Source organism: Scleropages formosus, chromosome 1, assembly GCF_900964775.1.
Source record: "Scleropages formosus chromosome 1, fSclFor1.1, whole genome shotgun sequence".
In the NCBI taxonomy this organism is placed as follows: Eukaryota; Metazoa; Chordata; class Actinopteri; order Osteoglossiformes; family Osteoglossidae; genus Scleropages; species Scleropages formosus.
This window is the reverse complement of record NC_041806.1, coordinates 8,258,177-8,274,851: the sequence shown is the minus strand read 5'-3', so window position 1 is coordinate 8,274,851 and position 16,675 is coordinate 8,258,177. Positions and strand designations below refer to the sequence as shown.

Below are 16,675 nucleotides of genomic sequence, written 5' to 3'. Positions count from 1 at the left end.
TAACAACAATTTCAATCTCTGCTTTTGTAAATGGAGATGTGGAATATATAAAGGACTGAAAACCGAATTCCACATTCGTATAAAAATAAGGTCATGAGTTGTGTTGATACAGGAGCTTTGATTTGTTTCTAAATTCAGTGTTTCAGGTATGTGAGACTTTTTTGGATCATGCTTTACCGTTTATCTCAGATTTAACTTGCATTTATTTTTTCAGACATCCAAACAAAAAGATATGATGAAACTTCAGGATGAAATTGCAAAGGTAACCAACAAACCCATTTTGGTGCAGTCAGATGCATTTTCCGGTTTGATTCATTGGAAAACCTTTGGTTTATGATATAGTATTACAATTCCTTTACACTTGCATCTAAAAGGTGATCTTTTTTCCTAGCTTTCTGATAAGTTAAAGAAAAAACAAGAAAGGTAAGACTTGATGTCCTACTATAATTTGTTAGTGACAGTTGATTTTAGTTTGTCAAGTGAAATGTTATCTGAAAAATAACTTCTCAGCAGTGTTTTTCAGACAATCATTCATTTGTAACGGTTTCCTCTTTATATGTAATGCTAGTATCAGAAAAGATTTTGTTCATCCTTGAATTTGGAAAACGTCTGTGCAACAGAGAATGCAGGAATGTGGCCGAAGAACCGCTTGTTACCAGTATTAATTTATTTAAAAAACAATTGTCAGCCCCTAGAAATGAACACTTTTACATTTATTCATTTAGCAGACGCTTTTGTCCAAGGCGACGTACATCTCAGCAAAAGTACAATTTATGCATTACATTGAGAGAAGGAGACATAGCTGCAGACATGAAAGTCTCAAGCAAACCTTTTACCGTAGCTTGAAAGCAATGCAGTCATACTCGCAGCTTGTTTGTTCTTTTAAAATTTCTTATTTTTCTGTAAGGAAAGCTACATGACTCTTGATTTCTTCAAGGCTGTTAATGGCCTGAGTGTTCAGCGATCAGAGTGAGACATCAAAAGCAGTCAATTATAAGTGTCCACGCCTTCACTGTGATGTGAATTTCAGCATTAGTGCTCCAGCAATGGAGCCTGATAGAGCATCAACAAGCAAATGTAATGACCCTGAACCCGAAAGCTTGTTGCCTGGAGTCATTTTCATCTGCTGTGCGGCAGCTCAACACCCCAAACCCCAGAGGGCTGTTACACACCTTGTCCTGGCCTTCTGCTGCCAGGATGTTAACATGTACTTGTTCCAGGGATCAAGGGCACTTTCACACTTTGTGGTTTTTTTTTTTTTTTTTAAAAAAACAGTTTTCAGCGTTTGCAAGGAGAAAAGGAGGCTCTATACAATGATAGCAGGTGAGGCTGTCAAAAACAGGCACATCTAATGAATGAGCTAATAATGTAGTGTGGGATTTCTTGCAACAATGTATGCAGAGCTGTCTTTAGCCAAATATTTAGTGTTTCATATATAGTCTCTCTGTTTTCTCTTCCAAGGACTAAGATTGATGAGATTCTGCAGAAAAAAGAAGAAGAGCTGAAGTCCCTAAACATACGCATTCAGAAGCTTCAGGGGGACCTCATGTTGGCCAATCAGGTTTGAGACAAGCAGGTTTGAGATAAGAATGCATCGCAAGGTGAACAGTGATAATTCTTAAATTAAAGCTCAAGAAAACCAAAAAGTATTTGTGTGACCTGCTCATAGATGGCAATACATTTCAATTCATGTGTAGGTGTCTGTTATGGTCAAACTCAGGCACATAGTGTGTATCCTGCATGCCTTATAACTCCAGTGGTGTGTTTGTATCTGCAGAGTATTGCGGAGCAGAAGGAGCATTTGCAGAGCCAACAGAAGGAGCATGAGATGGCTCTACATGCACTCAAAGAGCAGGTACATTTTCATTAATCCATTTAGCAGATGCTTTTCAGCAGGTATCCTTCTCTATGCTGAACTCACTGACCTTATAAATAGCTCACAGTGATCCCTCACTCGCCTGGCACGAACCCCACACTGGCCTCACCCTTTGCCTCACAGATCCCTCAGAATGGCTTCATACTGGCTTTACACTTGCCTTTCAATTTCCTCACACTGGCTTTCAAAAGCCTTTGCAATGCCTTCACACTTGTTTCACAAAACCAAATTTTTCATACTTTCTTGGCACAAACTCAGCACTGGCCTCACATGGGCTAAACAGCTGCTTCACAAAGTGTCTGTATTTGCCTTATGGTGGCATCATGTAAGGCACACAGACACATTTACATTTATCTGATTCTTTTCTCCAAAGCAACTTACATTGTTAATCTACCTACAGTTATTTACCCATTTATACAGCTGGGTAATTTTACTAGAGCAATTTAGGGTAAGTATCTTGCTCAAGGGTAGTAGAGCTAGAGGTGAGATTCGAACCAGCAACCTTTGGTTCCAAAGGTAGCAACCAGTACACTACCAGCTACCCCGCATATTCTTCACACTGTTTTCACACTGCCTCACATTCTCACCAGCACTTGGTCCTGCTATGTAAGAAACACTGACTCATGTTAATACTTTCTGATGAGAGAACTCTTCATGAAGGTAAGTCATGCAATGGTTTAAACATAAAAATGGATATTTTTATTCCATATTGTTTAAATAATGAATTAAAATTAAATATCCACCTGTTTTATCTTGAGGATCTCTACTATTCCATGGTTTCCTGGTCAGCCATAACTGATTTGTCTTGCTCTTGGGTGAACCTTTACACATTTTTTTTTCCCCCTTGTCTGTTGGATAGCTGCATAAATTCAGGTTCTAGCCCTCTTTTTGGCATTAAGTAGCAACCTTAAAGTTACCTACCGATGTTCTTATCCACCGTAGTACATGCTTTCCATGTGCAGTGATGCACGAAAGTTTGGACACCCATGGTCAATGTTTTGTTGATTTTCTACATTAACAGTTTCTGCAGGGAACAAACTCAGACATGACAAATGGCAAATTTTAATGCACAGTTACTATTACTATTTGTAGCAGATTGGGGAGAAAATGTGACATGTGCAAAAGTTTGGGACCTTATTCAACCAGTACTTTGTAACACTCCCTTTGGTAGAAATCTTAGACTATAAATGTTTTTTGTAGCCACTCTTTATAGATTTTTTTTTTTTCCACTCGTCCTTGCGGAATGTGTCTAGTTCAGATATATCCACAGTGTTGTGCACTGACTGCATGTTTGATCCACCCACAGATTTTCAATAATGTTCAAGTCTGGGGACCGTGAAGCCTACTCCAGAATGCTAATCTTTCCTTTCTTGAGTTAGTTTATTCTTGATTTTTAAGTTTGTTTTGGGTCATTCTCGTTTGCCTCTTTTCAGCTTTGTTTCTTCGCTGACGGTGTAGATTAGCATCAGGGATTTGTTGATACTCAGTAGAATCCATTTTCCCCTCAACCTTCTCAATCTCGCAATGTCAGATCATACTGTATTCCCCCCAGTGGTTAACAGTTGTAAAAATTATTATGCATTAAAATATGCTGAAATACGTCATGTGTGTTTTATCCCTAGTGAAGGTTGAAATATCAACAAAAAATATAATTTCGCCCGGGGTGCCCAAATTTGCACAACTGTAACATACATTAATTTAGACTTTGGCCTTGTGAAAAGCTATTTAAATTAAGCTATTATAGCATTGAGTGGTTGTAGTATATCTGGGGGCCATTTTCAACAAGTGTCAGAGCACTATGGTAATTGTCCTTCAGTAGAAAACTAGTGAATTAAGGTCATCATAATTGTACAAAGAAAACGACCCTCTAGCTGGTAGAGGGAACATCACGTACGCTTACATTTGATTGATATGGAATCATTCAAAATTCAAGATTGATAATTTTCTTTTGTAATCTTTCAAATAAGAATGGTTTTTCATTGGCTTCTTAGAGTATATGAGTTTCTCATTTTAAGAAGCAGTAAGATTCTGACATGCCTCCCATTAAATACAGAATATGTCAGTGGTCAGGCTCATATTAGGCTGTAGAAAGGGTTCTTTTGAGGTACATGATTTAACACTTAGTTGAAGTAAAACAACTGTATATTTCCCACATTCTTCAATATACTTGGTCATGTGGCAATAAATAACAGTCACAGTAGCCATGAGTTACAATGCAGAGTCCATAAAAGTCAGGACAACATAGACTTAATTTACCGTGTTTCTGTCTGAATTCTTTGTCCAGAACATAAACAGTGACACTTACATCTCAGGTTTCGCATAAATTAAAGGACAAAAGAAGGAAGACCTACAGCTTTGCACCTTCCTCAGGAATTTTAAAGTGAACTAGACTTTAAAATGTTAACAGCTTCTTGGCTGTTCAGCGTGGGATTCTTCCAAAGTTCTGAAACTTTAGAATTATCTGAGGAGCAAAGTATTTAATTGACCGTTAATGACAAACCTGACCCCTGTTACTGAAGATCACATAAATAATTAAGGATTAGTGTGATTGAAGATGTGCGACAGAATGGCCTAGCAGAGATGGTATATGTCAGGCACTGAGCTTTTGGGACCACTCTGTATTTAAGTTAATAATTGGAGATGGATGTTTCACTGAATTATGTCCAAACTTGGCTGCAGTTCTCTTAATTTGATACTGGCGTGAACTCCCAAGTCTTAATTAAGTCGAATAAGGCTTTGGACACACAACAGTGAGATAAGACTAAAGCAGCTTTCCGTAAATCTTTTTTAATTTTTTAATTTTTTTTTTTATTATTAAATGTGAATAGTCCTACAGACATTTTGCTTGTAATTTTTAACTTCCCTTCTTTTTCTCTTTCTTCCCTTGTCAATCAATCTCTTTCCTGTTTGTACCTTTTCTGGCCTGTTTTTGATTTTTTTTGCTGTTTTGTGATTCTTTCTTTCTTTCTTTCTTTTGTCTTGTCACCTGACATCCCCTCCCTTATAATCCTTCATCCTCTCCGGATCTCTTATATTTAAATTTTTCTATCATGCGTTTTCCTTCTCTCTTTCTCCCCCTCTCCTTTTTTCCTCCCCTCTGCCTACTTTCTTGGCTTTCTGTCACTGACCATGTCTACCTCTGAACTGTGCTCCATCTCTGCCTCTCCTGGCCCCTGTGTGGCGCCCCTTCTGGCGCTGCGATGCAGGTGGCGTGTCAGAGTGCAGTGAGTCAGGAGCAGGTGGAGAGCATCCTGAGTGAGAACGATGCTCTCCGGACTAACCTAGCTGCCCTAGAACAGGTACACCTCACGCTCAGGCTGTGGCAAGGCTGTGCACTTGTTCACCACAAGATCCCCCCACCGCTGAGCCGCCATCTCTCACCCATGACCGCTACAAAGCATGCTTGGCAAAAGTAACACTGCTCACATGAGACAGCTCTTGCTGTGGAGGTGTCATGTGTAAATATGCTTTGCATTAATTTAGGTGTCTTCCCTAAAAAAAAAAAAAAAAAAAAAAGCCAAATGTAATGATCCATTTGAAGTTTTCTCATTTTCCACTGTTGAATTTGTTACTGCTGCACCTGTCACTTTTTTTTTTTTTTTTTTGCTGTGCATTCGCAGCAAGCCAGTGCAGCATAACAGCATGTTCCTCTTAGTTCAAAATAGTTTTTCTTTTGTCTGAAAGTGCATTATTTTATTTGCGCTCTGCACTGTTTATTCATTTATACTAACTTTTTGTCAGTTTCAGCCTGTATCTGTGTATGTTTGTCTCATTTGAAGGTTCCACTTTTTGCCACTGCTGTGCTCATTTCAGCCCATTCTTTGCACCCTGATGTTTAGCTCTCCAGTGGAGTATACACAGTTCAAAGCCCTGATGTACTTGTCTGTGTGTCGATCAGATCCAGACGGTAAAGACTCAGGAGATGAACCTGCTGCGGGATCAGAACGTAGCCCTCAGTGTGGAGCTGCAGCAGCGGCAGACTGAGCAGGAGAGCTTACTGGCCCAGAAGGATGACCTCAGCTCCCAGCTGCAGGTCTGTACTGCCTCTCGCAGCAAAAACAACCCAGCAGTACTCGGAAATCAGACATGAAACAGTGTCTGGGAACCTTGCCAACATCGTTATTGATGGAACTGGTCATAGACACAGAAGAAAAAGAACAAAACAGAAGTGCAATACACTACTGTGACGTTTTAGGAAAATATTGGGTAAATGGGTAAATAATTGTAACCTCAACATTGTAAGTCATTTTGGAGAAAAGCGTCAGCTAGATGAACAAATGTAAATATTGTGATGACGGAAATATATTACAATTATCTGACGCTTTTCTCCAAATCGACTTACAATTTTAAGCTACTTCCGGTTATTTACCCATGTATACGGGTGGGTAGTTTTACTGCAGCAATTTAGGGGAATTGCCTTGCTCAAGGGTGCTGCAGCTGGAGGTGGGATTTGAACCTGTGACCTTTGGGTCCAAAGGCAGTGGCTCTAACAACTATTGTACCAGCCGCCCTGTATACATCCGTAGGCTATTGCTATTAGTCCTTATGTAAGGGAATTTTACACATTATAGCTTCATTTACAGATTCAGTTTGCAGTCCCAGTACAGGATGTAGTCATTTTAATTCACAATGTATTAAAATGTTTTTCATTGTTATATTTTTTTGGATGTATGCAAATAACATTTTTTTTTTTTTTTTTGTTCAGAGAGGGTGTTTAATAGTCTCAGTACTATAAATGCTTACCAGAAGCCGCTGTTCAACATGAGATGTGTTTTCGTGTGTAAGTTTCCATTCCCGAAATGTGACCGTGTCTTTAGGAGGCAAGCAGAGCTAACAGCAGACTCCTGGAGCAGTTGACCGAACTGGGCCAGGAGAAAGAGAAAGTGCAACAGGAGCTGGAAGAGACCAGGAAGGTACAATGTACTGCAGTTACATTAATGCTCTGACCACTGTAATTTACATGCAGTGAGCTCGTGGTGCCAGTACAGGCATCAGGGAATGCCTGCTTCAAAGAATGCTATAATTTGGTGGTGTTGCATAGCCCCCTGCTAATAGTGTTTTTAATTGGAGTTCTTGTTGGCTGTAAGTACTGTAGAAGGCATGTAAAGCATACTCAGGTTTCAGAAGAAAATGAAAGCTGTGCCAATGAGATTTGTAGTTAATGTATCTGATGATTTCAATCAGCGTGCAGCGTGTACAGAATGTATGCGCTCAAATGTACTGCATCCAATCCCATTCATCACTGTCTCCGTCTTCCCCTCGTTGGTCCTCCTCTCACTCTCTCTTGTCCCGGCAGACGGCAGACAAGCGCAAGGCCATGCTGGATGAGCTCGCCATCGAGGTGGCCCAGGAGAAGTCCCGGCACAAGGAGGAGCTCAGTGATGTGCGGCTGCAGCACGAGAAAGAGATCCTGAGCGTGCGCGCGCGTTATGAGAAGGAGCTGCGAGGCCTGCACGAAGACAAGAATCGCACTGAGGAGGAGATCCGCTCCCAGCTGCGTGACGAAAAGGTCTGGAGCGCCAGGAGCAGGGGTGCAAGTAGAGGACAGCCATATCGCAAAGACTCAGCAAAGAGGCTCAGTAACGGGAGCTTTATATCTTTTCTTAAGGCTCTTATTCAGAAAAGCTCACATAGCTTACAGGTCTGTCATTTATACACCTGGGCCCATTCTAATGAAGTACAGTGTAGAGCAGCTGGGCTCCTGGCACTGTACTGATCACAAAGTGAAGTTCTTGACCAGTACTAAGTGTTGTCCTGCCACAGTGGAGTAGGGGGTATAAAGGAAATTTGTCACGTTTGCATATCAAGATACTAATGCAGCACTTTAGCCTGCATAAAGCTGAAGGAGCATCATTGAAGAGGAGCCTGTGAGCACGAGGCTGAAGAAGCAGGATGCTCGTCAGCATAGATTTGGCTGTCCTTATTTGCTTTTGCCCCTGTGCCCCAGGCTCGCACGCGGGAGCTGGAGGGTCTCCAGCAGACAGTGGAGGAACTGCAGGCCCAGATCCAATCTATGGAGGGAACTAAAGGGTGGTATGAGCGCAGACTTAAAGAAGCAGAGGTGGGCACCCTTCTTCATCTCTCCATGTCTCCTGACAAAATGAATGAAATCACTGCACTTAATAATGTTTTATTTGGGGAGAATCACAAACGATCGCTGAAGTTAGAGGACCAAGAAAAAGACCAGTAAAGAATTCTAGTTTTTTATCACTGAGGAGTACAATTATATTGGCGACCACTAGAGTTCAGTGTTGCTTTGTATTCCGATTCCCATCTGAATAATCATGGAAACTGTAGAGATCAGTTCCTCTGGCATTTTTCTCATCGTTAACACCATTTGATATCGCTATGCATTATGCAGTCTGTACACATATTTGATCTAAAATGCAATTAGCCTGGTGTGTAACTCAATTATGCTCATGAATAAATGCAGCGCCTGGATCGCAATGTATGTTTCTTCAGTTAGTCGGTTGCACGTTGCAGATTCTTTCGCTCAGCCATTAACAGTCCCTGGGTTATAATGCAGCAGTGGTCCTTGCTTCACATGCTTGGTTCATCAGTGAAATTAAGTTTCTAAAGCCCCTGCCTCCATCCCTCTTCGCTCTAAGTTAATTTCCTTGTTGGGGAAGGCTGGTAGTGCTCTTGGGCAAATGGTTGTCTGTGATACATCGCTGTAAAGCACTGCTCTCTGGACGTACGCAGGAGACTGTGGAGAAAAACACACTGGAACACCAGGAGCATATTCAGAAGCTTCAGCAGGATCATGATGCACAGTTGAAGGTGAACCCTGCCTCCTTGCACATGCCCACACACACACACACACAACAGACCCCTATTTCAGAGGCTCACCTCAATCTTGATTTCAGTAGACTCACCCTTAGTGCATAATTTGCAGGGATCTAGTATGTTCTGAGATCTTGCACTGCGGTTTCAGCTTGGTTCAGTGCCTTACATTTATGCGAATATTTGTTTAGCAATGATGAGCTTCTGGTGAGTTTTAGACTTTATTGTGCAATAATGCATATGGATTTTCAATAAAGAGTTTATTTTCCTGCTTTGTAATTGAATGACTAAAAGACTTGTGAGGAACAGAACACAATTTACAAAATACCAATATAACCGGGACAAAGGTAGGGGGAAACAAATTTTGTTTGTACTTTTATGGATCGAAAATAGATGTGGGAAAGAGACCCGTTAGTGAAAATGGAGCACTGCGGAATGATGTGAATGATCCCCCATCAAGGGTGTGATTGCTTCTCCATTTTACACAAACCCTCGCTTACTTGTGCCAGCAGAGAAGACATCATGTCGCTCATGCCAACATACCACCCACCATCGCCCACAAGGTTCCTCCGAATTTACATTAGGTTTCTTCTCCAGTCTGTCTGAGTGACTGGCAGAACACCAGGCTATATTTTAATTAAACTTATTGCTGCCTTTTATTTTGAGAATTTCGGGTTAGTGCAAGTGCGCATCTTTTGTTGAAGCTCACTCACACTGTCTTTAAGGCCATTTAAATTAATTTAGCTCGCAATTAGCCCACATGTTGTAAGTGTGCATGTGTGAGGAGGTTGAGTGAAATGACAGGGCCATGTTGTGCATGAATGATGCAGGGCAAGGAATCAGAAATGGAAGCGCTGAGGCACCAGCTGGGAGCTATGGAGAAGGAGAAGGAGGAGTACAATGTGACGATTGCAAAACTAAAGCAGGTTAGTTCCCAGCTGAAGAACTAAGTGTGATTGTTTCCAGTTAATAGCAGTTTTTTTTCCATGAGATCTTTTTGTGATTTATTGTGATCCTGAGAGAAATTGAATTAATGTAGTAAACATAATTCCAGATGCCAGCTAAGCACTTTTACACTATATGTATGTACAGTTACTGTTAGTGTGTTGAAGTATTATTCAGTGGTGTGAGGGATGCTTAAATAAATTTCAGAATGTCCCTTTCAAATTTGAGCTAGCACCATTCTACAATGTGCCTTAACACATATCATTTGGAACACGTTGCCTCTAAAATATCTGTCGGCGCTACAAAAAAAAAAACAGTGGCATGGAGCAAATGGGCTTCAAAATGTCTTAAAAGTCACACTGCGCCAAAGCCGTTCTTACTCTGCACATTTTGCATGATATCTATGACATAATTCTAGAAACTTCACAATGTTATTCTCCTTAATTATTATTTAATGTGATTAAATAATAATACTGCTGCACAGGTTATCAGATATTTGATGATCGTGTTATTTGAATTTGGAGATGCAAATTTATCGTAATTTACTTCATTAAAATGGAAATTCACTCTAAATTTGCCGTTACACTAACCAGAACAGACATACATAGTCTATAGTTCATCTTCTTAATGCAATCTGCATTCTTTAATCTTTTAGGACTGTTGAGTCTTAGTGCTGCTAGCAGGCTTGGGTGTTTTGAATGTTCACTGAAAACATAGGATTATTAGTTCTGAACTGTAGAATGACACTGATTATTTGTTCTGAGCTGTAGATAATAACCAGCCAGTTGATATAAATTGTTCATGTAGAAGTGTTGTCCATTATTAAATCATCTAATTAAGTGCCTTCCTTCATAAAAGGTATGGTGGTTTTATGTATGAAACCCCCTGTAACTGATGTAGAAACCCGTACAGTGTAACAGTGCTTATGCTGTGTGTGGGCTGTCTTGTGCTGTGTGTTTTGTAGGAGATTAAAGACACTGTGGACGGCCAGAGAATACTTGAAAAGAAGGGGAGCTCAGCAGTAAGTGAAATGCTCTCTGGCTGCAGGTCAGGAAGATGGACATGAGAGCTCCCTCCCTTTCCCTTTCCATAATACAGCATCCCTGTGCTCTCACACTTAGCAGATGGTCAGTTTACTCATCGTCCAGGTACCCCTGGTCAACATCTACCCCAGCATGTGATTTCGTACATCAGTGGCCAACAGCTTGTTCATGGGTGACTCAGAGGTGCCTTGGTCACACTGTTTGTTAAGAGCTGAATGTCTGGACACAAAGACGACTTGTTTCTGAGAAAAAAATTAAAATTGCTCAACAAAGATGAAAAAACGACGCTCGACAAAAAACATCAAGTGTAAAAGATGAGATGGGAGGAATGCAAATGGAGTATTTATGTTGGTAGGGGGATGATATGTGCCAACTTTAAATCACAAAGTGGGCTGGAAAACAAGCATTCAGATTAGTGTATTGTGTGGTTTATAGAATGAAAGGATTTGAATTTAAGCTATAAAGACTATTAAGAATGTAAGCTATAAAGTCACAAGTCTATTGTAAAATAAGAAACAATTTAGGAGCTCATACATCTATCTCGTGTTGTTGTGCTGATTTTCTGGCCCTTGGAGATGATTTATCCTATAGTTTACAACGATAAGCTGAAATTGCCATATGAAGGGTCTTTTAATACGGATTGCGTCATAAAGCAAATAGATCCTCTTTTCAGTCTTATCTCTTTTTCCATTTTAATATTTCTGTTTTTAGTTTAGCTAATCAGAACAGATAGAAAAGCTAAATTAGCAATTTTGGATGTTATATTACATCTTGCACTTTGCACGTTTTTCTTTGTGTCCGACATTTAATGTGTACTTTATCACATTTGCCGTCCTGATTTTGGCATGAGTCATCTTCCATGAAGATGTCAACCCACTTTTTGACTTGGTATTCCTGCTTAACATAAGAATTCAGAGATTTACATCAACAAGCTGTCTGAAAAGTTCCCCTTGTTTGTCTTTGATGCGTTCCATGTGACAAAACAAATGTGTTGGATAATGGCGGTGGTTTAGAATTGCGTTTCCAGAAGCTTCCTCTCATTCCTCACGATGTTTGCCCACCCCCACTTGCAGCTGAAAGACCTGAAGAGGCAGCTGCATTTGGAGAGGAAGCGGGCCGACAAGCTCCAGGAGCGGCTGCAGGAGATCCTGACCAACACCAAGACCAGAACAGGTGGGCCCTTAATGTGGAAACCCACTGTGCAGAGTGGCTTATTGCGCCCTCATCAAGGGCTTCCGAGCTCATCAGATGTGCCGCCCACACTCATGCCCAAGTAAAACACACCCCCCCATAATAAGGTTACACTGGATGGACATAAAACATTTAGAGCAGGTAAGTGAATATGCAAAGCTGGGACATCGATAAAGACTGACTGAGCACAAGTCAGAGAGCAGCAAATTAGCGACGCCCATCCGCGCAGCAGTAAGTGCTTCAAGATATGATTATATTTTCACTGCCTCTACATGCTTTTTATTCTTTTATGCACCTGTTATTAGGTTAGACATAAAAGCGTTTGTTCATCATAATTTGTTTGTTTCTTATTGTTATTTAAAATATGCTCGGCCATACTGAAGTGCTGCACAACAGTACTCTTACGAAGCACTTAGAGAGGAAGAATCTATTTGCAGTTATGCGCATTAACAAAACATTAATCTTCAGCGTTTGAAAGCACATGCAGGGAATGTTTTGTGTAGGTATATGAAGTGACTTGTGAAAATATGGCTACTACATAGTTTGTTTTAATGTGTGATTTTTAAAAAAAATTATTTCATATTTTTAGTTATGAATATTGTTGTAGGGGTAACTATTTTGCTAAATCATTTTAACTTTTCCCCCACTGGACTCTTTCAGGTCCATTTTGCAGAAGTGACACTTTAGCCTCCCTCCTCCCAGTTAGACAGTGATGTTGATAAAGGAAGCTCCTGGACTGATGTGTTTCACTAATATGGGGGAGAGGGGTCTGTCCAACTGCACCTTTCCAATGTACCACATAGTACTCATGGAAAGTACCGTGCAAAAACTGCTGACTTCTGACAAAGTTGATAGTTGATCACTGACACTGGCATGAGTGGCTTTTTTTGAGATTATCACATGTAAATATTCGTTGATTGTGAGATCAGTAAGTTAATAATAATTGATTTTTATTTATTCGTAGATTTATTTTGTTTTTTGTTTTTTTTTTTTCGCGTTTTTCCGAAGCAGCTCAAAGTGCTAGGTATTTATATGAAACGTCTTACAATTTACGTATACAGGTGGTAATTTTTGCTAGAGCAATTCAGGGCAAATACTTTGCCCAAGGGTTCTATAGTAGGTGCAGGGATTGTAACTTGGGTCTAACTGACTATAAAGTAGTGGCTCTAACCACTACCCTATCTGCTGCCCCACACTTCCTCACACCTCTATTACTTCACGAAATAAGTGAAGTTTTACAGTGTATATCAAATGAAGAAATACCCGTGGGTGGCACGGTGGCACAATGAGTAGCGCTGCTGTCTCACAGCACCTGGGTGGTGCGAGAGAACGTGGGTTCGATCCCTGCTCAGTCTGTGTGAAGTTTGCATGTTCTCCCCCGTGTCTGCATGGATTTCCTCCGGGTGCTCTGGTTCCCTCCAACATTCCAAAGACATGCTGTTCAGGTTTCCCCATAGTGTGTGAGTGACAGAGGGAGTGTGTTCTGCTGATGTATGGATGAGTGACCCATTGTAAGTACTGTATCTAGCAGTGTAAGTTACCTTGGTGAGTATGGTGTGTGGGATGGTAACACTACATAGAGTACATTGTAAGTCGCTTTGGAGAACAGTGTCTGCTAAGTGAATAGATGTAAATCTAAATGGAAAATGTGAAGAACTGCTTTCATAAATGTACTCATAATTACATAATCAACATGACTGGTTGAATTATGTTAAGAGTAGTCCCTTTGCAAATAATAAGAACCACCCTTAATGTCCTCTAAACATGATTCATTAGTACCATCCTTCTTTATTTTGTATATTGGAAATGCTTTCTGCTTTACCAGGCCTTGAAACTCAATATATGAGAGAATTTTCTACATGTTTATTTATTGGATGTTTTAAAAGGGAAGGGTTCTAATCTTTCAGTTGGCTAAATAATTTATTAATATTCCTACTGTGGTTGAAGGAAGTAAAAGTAGGCCTTGTGTTTCATCATGCATATAATAGCAGTCATCAAACATCGATTTTAATTTTGTGTTGTGAGGTTGACTGTGATGTCATTATTGTTTGCCGTTATTTGGTTAAGCGTTAAATACTGTGACGTGATGGTTAATGTGAGGGCCACAGGGGTGGCTTGTGGTCATTGGCCCCTGGCTCGGCACAGCATAGGCCCCTGAAGACTACGTCACATCCCTTTGCTTTGTGCTCCTTACTTCCCAATGCAGCTTAGGGCTGCATCCTTCCCACTAAGCAAATTAACATGTGCACAATGCATTTTCTCAGAGCTCGTAGTTGTAAGAGCGTCCGCCTCTATGGGGACCCCCAACACATCATCATCAACGAAATGCGGGCCGCTTAATATTTTATGACAACAGCAGCCCCGCCCCACCCTCTAAAAATGTGCCACACAGTAATGCATGCTCGCGTTTGCACTCCTCAGATACTTGGCGATGCCAGGGCAATCCTCTTTGGGAACATCCATAATTTAATGGTGGCCTTAAATGTTTAATGGTTGCTCTACAGAAAGTCAAGAATCAGACATTTTAAAGTAGGGAAGCTTTATCTTTGTCATGCTTCCAGAAGGAACTAAAAGTTAGTACACATTGGAGTCTAGAGAAAACTGCCCTCACCCTGCCTCTGAAAAGTTCACCATGGTGTAAATGTGATTTGAACATGAATGACAAGGAATAATCAGCCCATATCCAAGACTGAAGAACGCTGTGTTCGTCACGGACCTCCTTTGCTCTGTCATTTATCGATCGTTTTGAATCAGAAGCAGAGCTGTGGTTCATTCGTGGTCAGTCGTCATGGTAACTTCTCCCATTACTGCTTTAGTGGAGCACTGTTTTTTTTTCTTCCCCCCATTCACACGGTTTGCTCTTTAAATTACACCACAACAGTTGGTGTCTTGTCTGTCACAGAACCTTTAATTGCCTTGAGTACTGATTCAGAGAGCAAATGTCATCTGAAATTCTTGCACTGAAATGTGATTAAATTAGATAGAAAGTTGTACTGTTTTAAAATGGTATCTTTTTTGTTGCTGTTCCAGAATTTCTTTCAGAAGCAATTAATGTCCAAAAAATTGTTTTTTTCTGAGTTTCTAACGAGACAGCAGGTGGTGCAGTGCTTAGAGCTGCTGCCTTTGGTTGTAGGTTCAAATCCCACCTCCCACTGTGGTACCTTTGTTGGTAGTTTCACATTGTCGCCTTGGAGAAAAGCGTTGAATAAATGTAAATATAACGATATAAATCTTTAATTGGACTCAACGCCGTATACCCTACAACGACTGACTGTGTGTGCGTGCGTGCATGTGTGAACCCATATTCAGGCCTGGAGGAGCTGGTGCTGTCTGAGATCAGCTCTCCTAGCCGCACCCAGCAGACGGGGGACAGCAGCAGCGTGTCGTCTTTCAGCTACCGGGAGGCTGTGAAGGAGGGGGCCGCTGCGCAGGGTTCTAGCAAGGTAGGTTGGACTCATGCTGAGTTCCGGAGCTTTGTACCTCAGGGCTTCAGTGGCACATCGCTGCAATCTATCTGCAGTGATACAGTTGCGTTCCTGTCGACTTTTTATGTGCCTTTCAGTAATGAAATGAGATTTAGATTCACAGATTATCTGATGGTCTATGGGGATGCTCTTTACTGGAGGAATAAGTGGTTGGCTTCATAGCACGGTCCTTTCTCCTGTCTGCTCATAATAACGTGGAACATTAATGAAATTCCCATCTCTTAAGTTTGTTTTCTTGTAATAAAAATATATAGATTGTTTTCTTACACTCCTGAGGAAAGAATTTCTGTAATGCGTTTCTTCATGGTTCACCAGGATATTACTTTACTCCAAATTCTGTGTATTTCTGCAAAGTAATTTTCGGTGGTCATCTGCCTTTTCCATTCTTAGTAAGTACACAAAAACCCCCACGACTGACTATTGTTATATCCTGAAATAATCAAAATCTGCTTTCATGTCAATTCTGAGAAAATGAACATTTCTTCAGTTGCCAAGATACGACGGAAACCCGTTATCGGTAGATTGCACAATATAGCAGCGAATGTGTACAAGTGTGTGTCCTAAGATTTTAAGCTGCTTAGGTTTATTTAATTGTCTTGCTATGCTTACATAGAGACACTGCTCCACATGCACAATACGTTTGACAAGTGGTCTTTGTTGTACTCAGCGTCATTTTTTTAAAAATAAAAGTTGTCTATAAACAGAGCAGCTATAGATAGAGCTTCATACGCTTTTGCAGCTCCAAGCTCTCCCGACTAAGTCAGAGAGGTAGGGATTTGGAGTTGTATGTGTGTCTCTTCGGGCCGAGGTGGGGAACGATGTGCGTTGAGACGAAGCGCACGGGGCCCTCTTAGCATCTGAGGTGAATGTTTCTGTGCACCGATTGCACAGGAACATCTGTCAGCTTCTTGCTTTTCCCCGACAGTCCAACACCAGCAGCCCCCAGTCTCAGCGGCCCGCAGACCTTTCAGATGACGAAGTTGGCGAGCTTTTCCAGCGCCTGGCTGAGGTGCAACAGGAGAAGTGGTTGCTGGAGGAGAAGGTAGAGTTCTACCTTTCACTTTCCCGTTTTTTTTTCCCCCTTCTCTTCCCCTTTTGAGTTCTCGTTTCTTCTGTCATACATGCAGTATTTTCCAAGTTTTTATCGCATGTCAATAAGCATGTTTCGGAGACCAGAAACACCAGGTCCTTACAGAGGGTGTGTTGAGTGTATTTTTCCAGGACGCTGCACACGATTCTCTTGCCTTTGTTCAGCAGTGCCTGGTCAAGCCAGTGTGCTTGATGACAGGGAGACAGAGTTCATCATTCCCCAAAATATTCCAGCTGTGCAGACATTAAAACAATGATCAATA

The 16,675-nt window shown here is 41.0% G+C and overlaps 1 protein-coding gene across 2 annotated transcripts in view; it reads left to right on the top strand.

The window, feature by feature from the left end:
- gripap1 (GRIP1 associated protein 1) overlaps positions 1 to 16,675 on the top strand; it is a 43,708-nt gene that overhangs the window by 9,765 nt on the left and 17,268 nt on the right. The window contains exons 10-25 of one of the 2 annotated variants that reach the window (XM_018752944.2): positions 215 to 262; positions 392 to 423; positions 1,276 to 1,323; positions 1,462 to 1,561; positions 1,778 to 1,855; positions 5,083 to 5,175; positions 5,775 to 5,909; positions 6,694 to 6,789; positions 7,173 to 7,385; positions 7,824 to 7,937; positions 8,579 to 8,656; positions 9,490 to 9,585; positions 10,569 to 10,625; positions 11,721 to 11,820; positions 15,148 to 15,281; positions 16,249 to 16,365. In XM_018752944.2, coding sequence (XP_018608460.2) covers positions 215 to 262; positions 392 to 423; positions 1,276 to 1,323; positions 1,462 to 1,561; positions 1,778 to 1,855; positions 5,083 to 5,175; positions 5,775 to 5,909; positions 6,694 to 6,789; positions 7,173 to 7,385; positions 7,824 to 7,937; positions 8,579 to 8,656; positions 9,490 to 9,585; positions 10,569 to 10,625; positions 11,721 to 11,820; positions 15,148 to 15,281; positions 16,249 to 16,365 — 1,539 coding nt within the window. The remainder of the gene's footprint in view (positions 1 to 214; positions 263 to 391; positions 424 to 1,275; positions 1,324 to 1,461; positions 1,562 to 1,777; positions 1,856 to 5,082; positions 5,176 to 5,774; positions 5,910 to 6,693; positions 6,790 to 7,172; positions 7,386 to 7,823; positions 7,938 to 8,578; positions 8,657 to 9,489; positions 9,586 to 10,568; positions 10,626 to 11,720; positions 11,821 to 15,147; positions 15,282 to 16,248; positions 16,366 to 16,675) is intronic. The other variant, XM_018752946.2, reaches the window with a different exon arrangement.